General features: G+C 35.9%; 1 protein-coding gene across 1 annotated transcript in view; it reads left to right on the top strand.

The window, feature by feature from the left end:
• LRPPRC (leucine rich pentatricopeptide repeat containing) overlaps nt 1-12,370 on the top strand; it is a 150,386-nt gene extending 138,016 nt beyond the window's left edge. Inside the window, exons 32-38 of the mRNA XM_009641573.2 lie at nt 1-192; nt 2,387-2,526; nt 2,689-2,804; nt 5,725-5,796; nt 7,262-7,346; nt 10,836-10,978; nt 12,295-12,370. The exon at nt 1-192 is cut by the window's left edge and continues 31 nt beyond it. Coding sequence (XP_009639868.1) covers nt 1-192; nt 2,387-2,526; nt 2,689-2,804; nt 5,725-5,796; nt 7,262-7,346; nt 10,836-10,978; nt 12,295-12,351 — 805 coding nt within the window. The 3' untranslated portion in view covers nt 12,352-12,370. The remainder of the gene's footprint in view (nt 193-2,386; nt 2,527-2,688; nt 2,805-5,724; nt 5,797-7,261; nt 7,347-10,835; nt 10,979-12,294) is intronic.
• The last annotated feature ends 1,526 nt before the right edge of the window (nt 12,371-13,896 follow it).

The raw sequence follows: 13,896 nt of genomic DNA, 5'->3' as shown, positions 1-13,896 counted from the left end.
TTTAAAAGGAATGCTTGACAGCGGCTTGCTTGCTTCTAGATCAGCAGTTATTGTGCTCACTCATACTCTGGCAGAAAAAGGAGATTTAAAGAACCTGCAAGCACTTAAAAACATGCTGGAAGACATCACAAAATCAGTTGGTATATCTGCCTCGCTAATAGCTAATGCTGTTGCATTGGCTCATATTAAGAAGTAAGTATTTCTAGGACTGGTATATGTAATTCTTCTATGCAAAGTGGTGGGAAATCACTTGTATTATCCATTTCGTTCTGTTTCGATTCTTACAGTGTACTAGATGTTAAAATTCTGTGAGTTGAGCAGTGTTCAGTTCTGTTCTGATATAATTTCCTAAGCACATTTGGGGTTGAACATCATTTAATAAAGTACAGTGATAGCTATGAAGCATTTGGGGATGGCAAAGCTTTTCTCTGGTTGTGTAATTTCGCTTTGATACCTGTGTTCTAACATATTACACCTCATGTAAAGTGTTCTCCTTGGTGTTAGATCAAAAGCCCTATGAAATCTGAATGTAAAGTTGAATTACTCCATCAATATAAATGTAAAAAATCTTGGAACTTGGCACCCACAGATTATGCATATAATACTTGTTTGGAAACAAAAATCCGCTACTTGTTCCAGTAGTTGAAATGACAAAATATTTTAGTGTTTACCCTCAAAATGTGAAACCCAGACATTCGTCTGTGGTTTGTTTTTTGGTTTTGATTTTTTTTTTCTCAGAATTATAAAAAATTGGCTGCTATGCTGTTTTAGGCCACAGCTTAGATCATGATAATTACCCCACACTGAGTATTCTTTGGTTCAACTGTTTAATTCAGTATCGTGTTCTGCCTAGCATTTTTGTTTTAGTTGATGCATTGGTACTGTGCTAGTTTTTCCTTTGTGTAAAACTGCGTGAGGGAAGCACTTCTGGGAGAAAGGGCATACTTCATGAACTTCTTAAAAGTGCTGTGCAGGAAGCAGTCTTCAGGAATCCTACATATTCTTTTATTTCAAACCAGTTTCATCAGGTAGAGCTCCTGTGTCTAACTTGGCAGGAAAGCTGTAGAACTGTGTAGTACATAATAGATACCTGATTGCCTCTGGCATGCTAGACCAGAGAGAATAGTCACTGAAGTGTTTGGAACAGCAAGAGGATTTGAACTGAAGGAGAACCTTGCAGGCCAGTTACAGTAGGGAGCTCACTATATTTTCAGCCACTGAAAAACAGTCTGTCTATAAAGGACCGACCCTGTAAATACTTAGATCTGAGTTGTCCTTGGCACACGGTTTTGGTGCATTGACTTTTGCCTAAACTAAACACTCCAAATAGGAGAGATACTTCAGGATATGTCTTGGAAGCTGCGTATTTTCCTGTATTTCCATGTCACAAAAGTGTTGAAAAGTCATGCTGTGTTCTTAAGATGCAGATTGGTGACAAGAATAAATAAATCAATTGCTGTATGCAGGCACAGGTTCTTTAAGCAGCATCAACTTTTCTTTTCCCTTACTGAAACAAGCTGGGATGTATGAAAAGACTTAGCAGCAGCATAAATAACAGGCACCCTATATATTCTTAAATAACTTGCAAAGCTGTACCTTGAGAACTATGAAAACCAGATTCTTACAGATATCTTTAGTACCTGTTCATTTATCGGTAGATTCATGTTTCTGATACAGTTTTCAAAGCATTTTTCATAGCTTTCAAATGTGCTGCGTTTCTGCTTCACCTAAAAGCATTCATCATGCTTCGACTTCTTTTTCAATTAAATCAGTTTTTAGAGTGGACTGATAAGAGATGTCATTTGAACTTTTTAGAATACTAGAAGTAGAGTTTACACTTTGGTGAATACTTCCTGCCTTATTTTATTAGCTTTTGCTATACTTAGGCCATAAGATTAAAAGTGTTTAGACAAAGGTACTGACCCAATGACAGTTACTATTGTCTTTTGCATCCAAAAAGGCAGGCATGGGAAAAATCGGGTAAATAATTAATTGAATAGCATTAAAAAAAAAAATACTTGAGTTGTGTGCATTAATTATTCAGATACCTTCTGTTAATGTTTTGGTTTTGCCTCCTAGATTTGCAGAACACATTTTCCTAAAGCAGCTAGCTGAACTATTCTTTCTTATTGAGGAAAAAAACTGTGTCAACATTACTTAGACTTTGTACAAGTCAAAGGTCATTAAAAAAATTTACTTATGGGTGAATTTATTCATTCAGTCATAAATGGATTTGCTTTTACAATATCCAAATGAAGTCATAGGTACTCAGCCATTCCTGGGAAATATAACCTTAATGCAGAAAACAAAAACTTTAATATAATTCCTTCTTTAGGTTTAGAAATCTTGATTTCAGAAACTAAGCCAGTTCAATCTCTTTTCCTAGCAATGACCTTGATGCTGCTGTGGAATACCTTGAGCCTCTGCTTATCTCTGATGCACAGAATCCTGATCAAGCTGTCAGAAGTATTTCCTATTTGTTAAGAAAGGTGTCTGAGGAAGGATTAGAACCAGCTTTGGAAAAATGTAAGTTAACTGCAATGATATTTAAATATTCTCAGTAGACAGAGGTGTTACGGAAGAGCTATTACATGTAAAACCTGCTCAGTCAGCATAAATCATCTCTGTGAAGTTTACAAAAGTGGCTTTTCAATCAAAGATTTTCCTTATGTACCCATCATTTTGCAGTTGGTGTGATGGCAGAACGACTGGCCAGTCAGTTTGGAATTTACAGACCCGTCACGGATCTTTTCCTTCAATATGTCAGTGCAGACAGAGTGGATGATGCCAGATCGCTGATACAGGTAATGACATAACAAGAGAGGTACAGAAATGCGTAGAGCTCTTCAAAGGTTAACTGAGAAATTGTCAAAAAGAGGTGTTGTATAGCGTAGGCTAGTACTAGTATGCTTTTGAACTATAGTGTGAGTAGCAGGAGCGCAGTTTAGACTATTCCAAACCATGAGCTAGTACTTTGGTACTAATAGTAGTAGTAGGTGCCAGAGTCCAAAGGTTTTTTGTCTTCTACTAACCTGAAGGAAACAAAGGAAGACTTGTATATTGCTTGAAATTCCATCCAAAGCAAGTATTCTTTCATAAGTTTTCTGCTAGACAGCAGCTACTTCTTGCAAACCATTTCCTTGCAACTTCTCACATAATTTCTTAAGTGCTGTAAATATAATGAAGTCTTACAGCTGTACAGTTTGCAAACCAGAAGCAGGCAACATTTGCTTTTCATGGACCTTATTTCACTTGGTTGCTATATCATATATGCTGTATTCAAGGTTTATTAAGAGCTGAATTTGCTTTCTATGTGCTGGAGTGTCACAGATGCATTAAAAGGCAAGTGCTGGTCTCTGGGCCAGTGTCTCAGCTGAGTTAGCAGACTTCAGGGAATGAGACAACGGCATTCATGCCATTTGTACAGAGCTAAAGACAAAGCTGAGCCAGAGGTGGGATGAACTGTGGGTGCTGGGAGCTGCTGCTGACGGTGTGCACAAACAGGCTCCATCAGGGAGGCTCATCCCAACAGGTGGCAGTCCAGCAGTCACAGTTGTTCTGTGTGTGTAGGCTCCTGCCTCAGCTTGAGGCTTCTCACCTCTCCTGGTAGCACATATATTCATTTACCAGTTCCTAAGTATTTTAAGCCGTTAAAGAAAAAGCTCTGCTTCATCCATCAGATGTTTTATGATACTCCAAGACCATTTTTTGAGAAGAGTGCATACCAACAAATGTGTGCAGTTACACCTCACACTGTAGCAGAAGTATTACTTGTATATTCCCTGCTCTAGAATATTGCTTTGTTTACTGCTTTGTCTAATGGGTCATCTGAGTATTAAATTAAAAGGAGACTGCCCTTCTGATATAAAACCCTCTTGCTATATGGCATGAAACATCAAAACACAAAAAATCTCAAGTTCTCTTGCTCTTCCTGATTTTTTTAATTGCTCTTTGATTGAAATGAATGAAAATGAATGAGTGAATGAAAATTGGTTACAATTTCTTGCTTTTGTGAAGATAGGGGGTTTTGCATTTTTAAGTAAAATCTGCATGTTCTTAAAATTTTTCAAAACATGGAATAATTTCCATCCATATATTCCCAAAACTTATTACTACAACAGCATCAAATTAAATTCATGGCTCTACAATGTACTTGAAATAAAATTGTATACGCTATATGTTGGTGGAGAATTTTAAAATACTTTATGTGAAGTGAACATTCACAGATAAACTTGAGTTGAAACTTCTGTGTATATGAGAATTTTTTTTATATGGTGCTGGAAAAACTTTCAGTTGTGTTAAACATTCTTGACTACTGTTGTAGACGAAGTGTTCTACTAATAGGTGACTAGAAGATAGTAATAATCACTGTTTATTGTTATTTTCTTGAAAAGTAAACTACAATCTAAATGAATTATTTTGCTTGTAATAATCTGAAATATTAGTATACACATGGAGAATCCTTGCTTTCAAAAATGCATCTAAGAGTCTATTTAAAAGTTCAAGAAATAGCAATAGTGTCTTTTGTACTGTCTGGAGGAAGTATGCTTTTACTGACAAAAGTAGTTTGATATTTCAGCATGAAAGAGGGCTGTGGAAAACATTTCTGTAACTAGACTGTCTTTCCTCTCAGAGCATCCTTATTTCTTACATTGACAGCAGGTGACAATGGCTACAATCAGTAAATAAAATGTTGCAGGTTTTGCCTCTGTTTATCACCATAAAGCAATTTGGTTTTTTTGTCAGAACACTACGCATATGTTTTTGTCTCAGTTTGCCTGATGGAATGAGGCTTCACACCCTTTCACCTGGACCTTCGAGAGCCTGTCAAACCTTATTACACATATAGTACATTCATAATGGCATAAACCAACATTTTTTGTCTGCATACGTCTAAAATACTAATTGAATGTAGTAAGTTCATGGTATGTGTATTTTTATATGCACAATATTCTCTTCTTCCTGTGCATTTTGGTACTGATAAAATATCTTACAGCTGGTAAAAAGCACCATGCATTGTAAGAATTTTAAGGCTGACACCTTTGAGGAACATACACTAAAATATTGTCTTGTATATTTTTATTATACCCTTGTTTCTAAAGTAAGATAGATTTTTGATTTATCTGGTCTGTCTCAAACTTTTTTAAGTTCAACTTCTCTCTCTCTCAAACACTGTCTATTGCAGTGAAAGCCTTTTATAAAATAGAGAGATTGAAATCAGTCCTTTGTATGCATAAGTGTAGGTAATTATACTTTAAAGAGAACTTGCTTTGTACATTTTAATTTTTATAAAGAAACGAGCAGTTATCTCCCTGACACCTTATTAAATGTATAATTAACCTTATGATCCCTAGCTCACTTGTGAATGCTTGGCAGTATAATTGGAGAGGAATAGTGTTTTTCTTTTTCATTCTTTTGCAGTCCTAAACCACATTTTGTGGTATGTTGAAGTATTAGTTTTATTCTTTCCCCTTTTGTTTTAAACAAACTTTATACCTATCATTTTAAAAACAATGTTTACCAAAACTGCATGAAATGAACTTGTTTCCTTTGTCAGGGGTGGCTTTTTTCAAAATAATGGTCAATTATTTACCTTGTAAATTTACCTTGTAAATATGTTAGTATATGATTGTAAACATCTGTAACTGGAAATTTTCACCTTAGTCATTTTGTTTATCACTAATCTACTCATGACTGCTACAGTAATTATTTCTTTTTCTTTAGAGGTGTGGTGCGTTACTTGAGAAGAGAACTTTAGTGAATTTTATGGCTAGATCAGCATCTAAACCTGGACAGGTATAATTTTTTTTTCATTTATATCATTACATATGTAGCAAAATACTATTTCATCAACCTTTGTTGAAGTGTTTGGGATCTTGAACTTCACAGTTAATAGCTTTATCAGTTTTCTCAAGGAGGGGGGAGGTTAATTTGCAAAGCTAGTTACATTTAAAGCAACAGTTTACTTTATGGAGCATGATGGAAAGGAAGGTATAGTTAATATTTTTCTATTGTCTCAGTAATTTCCTGCATTTTTTATGTTATCCTGCAAACATTGTGCTTTAAATGTTTTACTGCACTATCCAGTTCAGTATCGCAACCTGAAAGTACTTATTCTGTTGACTACATTGTATGAATACAAATGCAAGTTAAAACCTCAGGCTCTCTCTAATGATAAAATGCTTCTGTTTACACTAAAAGACATTTTATATCACTTTTTATGGTGTTTGGGGCATATATCTAGTTTGAGCATCTGTTTAGATTCCTGGCTTATTCCCTATAATTCAAAATGTTCTCATTTATGTGCTTCCTCCTGTCCTTCCCTGCCCATATGCCCCCCTCAAAGTTAAAAAAAAACAAAACCAAACCAACCAACCAACCCTCCTTCCCCTCCAAAAAAAAACCCCGAACCCCAAGACTGAACAACAACAACAAAAAACGAAAACACACACACGTGCAAAACTACATTGATTTCTCTTTTGTAGAGCAGCAGCATCAGGAGACATTTAATACACAAACTAGGATACATACTTTTCAAATGATGGAAAATGCACATTTATGTTTTGTGGAAATTGCGGTTAGATATACTCATAGATTAAAAGTTCTTCTGTTGAAGTGATGGTGATAAATATGGTGTTGATAAATACCATCTTTTGGTGTGTGTAGAAGAAAGTAAGACCCCTGAAATTCTCTAGCTTTTCAAGCTGGAATTTTAATAACACTTAGAAGTCAGTAGTATGTGAAAAAGATGCTAATTTCTAGAATTTTTTTTAATTCAGAGTTTTTGAGACTGGAATCAGGGGTTGAGGGAGGGAGGATCCAAATTTAAGCACGTTAGTTAGTGGTCTTACTTCTTTTAAGATCATAGCTACTGTTGACCTCTAGGTCAGTGTAGGCTACTGAGTGGTTTACACTTTTTTTAAATTGGTTGAAATCCCGGCTTGTTCTCATTAATACATTAATTGCTTCTTTCAAAAAAAATTGAGAAACTAATGTTTAGGCTTCTTGAGTACGGGTTTTAGTCCTATATTTTGTTTGTTTTATTCTGTGCCTGATTTCTTGGACTATTTCTTATCTGCATACGAAATTTTGGGAAGTAAGTTGTTATGTCTACTTTCAGTTGCATAGTCCATTTCTTGTTATCAGTAGAGTTCATATCACTTAAAAAGACCTAAAATGATTATACTGATTTTGACAATTTTATTTTGTTATTTAAGATTTGAATTTAATGCTCTTTTGGTCTGTGCATTTATTTTAATAGGCAAAGAAGATCGAGACACTTCTGGAACTGATGCCAGAGCATCTAGATGCAGAAGTTGCATACCGTTACCTCATGAGGTGTTATGGTAATTTACTCTCCTTGAAATGGTTTTTTAGTAAGAACTCTTGAGACATTCAGAAGAGTCACGGAAGCCCTTAGAAAGGGGAGTAGGATCTATGCTGTCCAACTTGCTTTAAAGTTTGAGCCACAAAGAGGTGGGGTGGTTATCTGGGAGTTTTGTTGTTTTAAGTCTATTGGGTCTGTATGCTATCCTAGCTGGATAGGCTGGAAGAGCAATCAACTGACCCAAGCCTTGAATCCTTTACAAAAGTAGCTGTATTAGATTAAAGGATACTGCTACAATAGAGGCTCAGTAGGGGCTTCATGGAATAAAAAAGAATCCATCCTAACCGATGGAGAGAAACACTCTAGAAATGAATGGCTTTTAAAATTAATGTAGCTTTTTTCCCTGGGAACATGTAATAAGTATATTAGGTCCTTTTATGTGTGTGTTTCAAAATCGTGGTTCTATCAGTAATGTGCAAGGACCTTATTTTTATTAGTGTAGATTCTTTATACCTGTTTTAATTTAGCCAAAGTTAATATTCCAGATGCCTTTGTTTGGATTTACCTAAATAGTTGAAGTGCTAACCAGTTCTCTTTATAGTTGAAGTCAGAGGGGCACAGCTCTAAAGAATCAAGTTGATTATGTAAATATGTTTATTTGCAACACTCACTCTTGAGAAATGAGGACATGTAGCCCCTATAGCAACACTGTATTGGAAGTTTGCGTCTCTGTGCTGTAGCGTCCTTTGCCTTGTGTACTCTGATATGGTCCTCCAGTTTTATTATAGGGAGTAAATATTTTTCACATGTGTTACAAGCAGAAAGATATAATTGACAGAAGCTCTTGTGCTCCAGTCTGTCACAGAGGAGATAAATAGGAACAGTTAACTAAAACACTTCAAGCCCAAATCCAAGTTATGGTGTTAAAGGAATACAAACTTTACTGTAGTTGAATCAACTTGTAGAAGTTCTCATGATGTAGTATCTAACTTAGCAAATTCACTTGCTTAGTAACATTCAAAACAGCAATCACTACCAAAATCGTCTGGTCCCATAGGTTCATTTACAGCAGGGTAAGTTTTTTAACATGTTTTTATAAAACAAAAAAATGCCCTTTTGTTACCAGCACTGTACTTGCTGCTCTACACTATCATTAGCCCTTCACTGATTTTTACCTCAGTAAAAATTCCATGAGGGAACTAATTAATTTTTTCAGTATCCTTTCCAACTGCGTCATAATACAACAATTTCATAAAGAGGTTGCAGAGAATCTTCTTCAGGCAGAGAAGTAGCTGGCTCATAGCAAGTTCTAGAGGAGACATTCAGTACCAGCATGAAGAGTTTCAAAAGCTGTTCCAGTTTATTCTGCACAAGCATCTCGCCTGTATGAGACAGTGATTCCGCTCCTGTATCAGGTAGAAGAGTGCACATCAGTTACTTGACCCAATATACCAGGGCTGGGCCAGACAAATCATACTAGGTTCTGTCTCCACCATGTATAAGATGTACAGACCTGTACACATGAACAGCAATTTAGGTAGCTCTTCCCCTCATCCCTTCTCTTCCATTTTGGATACTTTCTGCAGTGGTGAGTATGTTAGTTTCATTTGGCTGTTAAAATGATCATTACCAAAATATTTAGCACAACTGAAATTTAGAAGGCAGTGCTTAGGTTGTGTTCTAACCAAGAGGGCTAGAAATAAGATCTTTCAAATAAAAGATTGTTTGTTTTTTTTTCATTTTTCTGTGAGTAAGCTTTAAAACATGATTTCTTATTTTGGGCCAAGTCCAACTTTGTAGTATCATCACTTTCTAGAGAAAAAATGATTCTCCTGTGAGGCCCATTGTTAATTTTAATCAGTTAGAAAGGGCAATGAAAGATAACACAGTACTATTATGACAATTGGTTACTGTTGCTAGTTATCAAAATAAACGGACAAATAAAATTATAATTGTTTATGTGTTTAGCAAAGACAGAGTAAAATACAGATCACAGCTGAAAGAAGTCTGATCATGTATCAGACATCCATGACTGAACAAGTAAAGGGACATTTACTCCTTCCCTTGTTCTGAGATGTGATCCACTGCCAGGACTAGATTTCCTTTATCTGGTGAGATGCATAATTCTTTGCTTTATACCTTCCAGAAAAAGGAAATATGTAAAATCACACTTGTGTGGGCCATTAAACGCAATCTAAGTATTAGCTCTTTGTTTTCCATACAGTAAATACATCTATTTTAAAGAAATAGAAAATTAACAATCTCTATTAGGCTTTCATTAAACCATTGCTTCATACAGTTTCCACAGAAGCCTCCCACATTCAAAAAGGAGCTCAGCCACTTGCCAGATGTGAGTGGGAAGCTTTTTCTCATGAGAAAGGGACACAAGCTATCCATTTCTGCATAATTAAAGCCTTTTTTTTTCTTTAAGAACTATTGTTTTTGTAGCCCCGATGGTTGTGAAGATGGTGTTTCCAAATGTGAACAAGTAATAACCTGAGACTGCTCCCATACTGCAGGTGTTTGCATTTTCCCAAGCAACAAAATTAATTTAGCTGGACACCATGGCTTCCTTGTTGTTCACAAGGTGCTAGGAACTGTTGTACTACTTCTAGGACTCTGAGGAACAACAGTGAAACTGTCAGGGGTCACTTTAATTTCATCCTGATGCTTCTCAAGCAAATGTCTGAGCAGCAGAAAAGTCAACGTAGAAGGAGGAGTTTCTCCCCTTTCCCACTTCAGAGGAAGGAGAAATACGCTCCACTCCTCTACAGCCTGAAGTGAATAGTGTGTTAAGTGAAGAATGGATTAGATAGAACCTGTTGCAGGGGGTGGTGCCCTTTATGGAATATCCAGCAAAATGTTATTAGTTACCTAAGCAGTTAATGTTTGTAATAGTGTTAGTGGGTCAGCAAAAAATTTTCTCCTCCTCAATAGGATGAAATGGGTTTTTCTTTGTGTCCTAAAATGAGCTTCTGACCTTTGTTTTCTTTGTTCCTTTAGGTTACAGTTTTGATGTAGCCAGCACCTGTAACCATAACAATATTCTGCCCTTACTTAAGGGAATTAAATTCTGTTCTAGAGTTCTCACATGCTGAACTTGGGTGGCTTTTGTTTTTATTTGTTATCATTTGCTTCAGAAAGAGGTGTGTGGCTCTGTATCTCGCATCCTAGTGTGGTGTGTTCTCACTGTGCGGCTCCTCCTCCTTTGTGGTTTGAGCCTGCTCTTGAAGGAATCAAGATAATTGATTGTACAGGTGACTGTATGGAAAACAAAAAGTGAGATGGGACTCAAATAAAAAAGAAAGCTAGAATGGCTGTATGTTCTGTTCTCTTATGTGAATTGTCAGTAGGTTATGAAGAATATCCAGAATATTTTGAATATTTTATATTAAAATATTTAGAATATGTTTTGGCAAATAGTAGGAGTGTGTGACATCATGGGTACAGGTGAAAAGAGGAACACTTAACCACTGGGGGGTTTTGTGGTTTTTATTTTTTTCCTCAGAATTGGATGGGGATGTTGCTTCTGTAAAGGCTGTGTATGAGAGAACAAAAGCGAAGAATATACAGCTGCACGAGCTATCTCTGAAATCTTTAGCAGCTTTTCTGAAGAAAGTAGGAGAGCCTGTCCCCTTCACTGAACCTCCTGTGAGTATTTCCTAATTAAGAAATAGATCTGCAGAACTGGTTATGTTCAATGTTAACAAAAAAACCTGAATAATTACATAGGGATTAGATCTCTGCAGAGACTCCTCAAAGGAGGTAATGTGTGAAGTACTGAGAGTTGTAGGAGCTATAGTAATCTTGCGTTGGATTTCACTTGAGGAAATAAAACCTCTTGGGGCTTTTGATATTTAAACTACCTGATCCTTATCAGGCACTCATCTACAGGTGCACCTTTATCAAATGTCCTTGGGGCATTTATCTAAACGATTGAACTTTAAAAGGCTTATAGAATGTGTCTTTCATTAACAATTAATGGGTTTTCATTGTCATTAATTACCTGGTTTGTATCTAGTACAAGTTGCTGCTTTTAGTAAGGTAGGATTTTAGAACTGTAGGACTTACTTTTCTATGGCAGCTTTGCTTCTAGCTGCCTTGCCAACAGATATATGCAACTGTGCAAATATATCTTATTTGAGGGTGACAAGTGGCATGACACTAAATCTGTCAAGTCTGTAAATACTTGTTTCACATCATTCCTTTGACTAATAGTCTACTAGTACCATTTTAGCGAAGCAGCCTTTAAAGACTCATTATATTTTCCCTCTCTAAGCAAACTTTTTATTGCCATTTTCTAGCCACTCTTTATATTTTAAAATAAGTGTTTTTCTATCGTTCTGTAAAGACCTGATTATATGCTGTTTCTCCATATTGCTTCATGATAAATGTGATTTTCTTTTCTTGCTTTGCAAAGAATTGGAGAAAATTTTGGCATAAAACGTTTGGGTTGGCCTTTTAACAGCTGTGGAGTTTTTTTCTGCAAATAATTTATAATCTGAATTTTTGTTTGGACTGTGTAAATTTAAAAACCTAGAATGTCTGTTTCTTATATGTAGCTAGTGGAAATAAGAGCGTTTTTTCAAAGTCACTGAAATGATTCATTTTCTGATTGCCCTGTTCAATTTTTCTCTAATGCAGTTTGGTCTTTAAAAGCATCTCATAATTTTTTGTGACACAATTGCAGATTGCAGTTAAAAAGTATTTTCATTTTTAAAATGAAATTGATTATATTATTGCATTTTGTAATAGAAGCTTCATTATGCATTTTTGGCAAGGTTTTCCTTTTCCTTTTATTCTCTCTCTCTGGTATTTCTCTTAATTATACAGACTTCAATACAGATCCAGTTTTGCATGACAGAGAATAATAGATTTTGCTTTTGTCAGGACATTAGACTTTGTTCAGAATTAGTAACTTTTCAGTTGAAACAATGTTGAACTTCTTTATTCCATTCTATTTATAGGAGACATTCAAGTTCTATGTGGAAAAATGGAGGAAAAGAAGATTGGAAGCATCATGAAGAGAGAGTCTTTTATGCTTTAGTTGTTTATGAAATTGTTAATATTGCATTCAATAAAAACTCAAAAAAGCATGTTGTTTTGTGTAATTTTTAATATAAATCTGTGTTTAAACAGCTCTTCCTGTAGCTGTAATTGACAGAAACATTCATTAATAGAAACGCTGTTAAAATTGCTAATGAAATATCAAGATGCAGCTTCCTAGGCTATTTCTGTTTTGATGTATGATCTGCTATAACCCGAACTGTACTTTGGCTCCTGTTGATTTGCCAGATATATGTATATCAAGAAAGTTGCTAGAGGGGTATGTTACTGTCACTTAAGCAAACTGTCTTATCCTTTGTTGTTCTTTGCCTGATCGATGTACTTTGCGGTGGAAGTAGAAGGGTGAAGAACATCATCTTCAGGATTCATCTGTATCTACCCAGAAAATAAACACATCTTTTTTAGATTTCTCCTAAATGTACTTCTTTTGTGTTAACATATCTCATTAGGGCGTTTGATATTCTAGCTGTAGGCAAAATACTTCTACCTTTTACACTAGCTTGCGTGTTGCAGTTTTATGGCATCTTTAATTCTTCCTCGTAACTGTTAGTCCGGTTAATTTTATGGATACAAGCAAGGCATATCCCTGAAAACATGCCTTTTAAACAAAGCAGTTACCCATTATTTGTAGGGGTAGCAGTTGTTTACTTGCCGGGAGACTGGTGGCCATGCTTTGTTTGTATAAATGTGGGAGTAAACCTACTCTGTTGTGAAGTTTTACAGTCCAGAGTTGCGGGATCATGAAAATATGACACTTATACATTACAAAGATGAAAGAATACATAGAAAATACATTCATTATCTCTCTGAATATTGATGGAATATCAGAAAAGCACACCTTGGTGTAACAAATGGAATACAGTGTCTATGCAGTACTTCAAACGGGTTTTAATGAAGTGAAAGCTTGTTTCTGTGCATTTAATAACTGTGTTGATTGATCTTTACATTTTCAGTTAGTTAACCTTATCTTTCTTAGGTTTTCCCACGTAGGCAACACTGTGGTAATTAAAAATTCACGTGTGCACGCAAGGTTTTGACAAAATTTTGAAAGACTTGAGCAGTAATCTGAATATGTCAAAGTTGGGAAGAAACTGGGACCTAATTTTTAAAAGGAAAAATTCCAGTTCATTAACTAGCTAGTATATTTATAAATACACAGACAATTCCTGCTCTACTCAAAAAATGAGGCATAACTAATCGGGCCGAGGCGAGTGCTAAATGCTTTCTGAACAAATCCTAGCTGAGTCTGCTCCATTGGTGGTGTGATTTTAGGATGACCTGCGCTACTTCAGGTAGCGTAGGCTCGACAACATCCTGCACCTACGTGTCTCTAACCTTAGGTCTGGCCCCCTTTGTTCGTGGGTTGTCAAGATAAGGCATTAACGTCTGAAATTTCATTCATAGCCTAATGGTTGTGTGCCCTATCTGAAAGCAAGCCTAGGCAGCATTCAGGTTTTTTCGTTTCACAGATGGAGGCATTTCTTTTTTCGGAGGCTTACAGC

The sequence above is a fragment of the Egretta garzetta genome, unplaced genomic scaffold (genome assembly GCF_000687185.1).
Source record: "Egretta garzetta isolate BGI_Z169 unplaced genomic scaffold, ASM68718v1 scaffold166, whole genome shotgun sequence".
NCBI lineage: Eukaryota > Metazoa > Chordata > Aves > Pelecaniformes > Ardeidae > Egretta > Egretta garzetta.
Note: the sequence above shows the minus strand (reverse complement) of the source record. Positions and strands in the feature narration are given on the sequence as shown.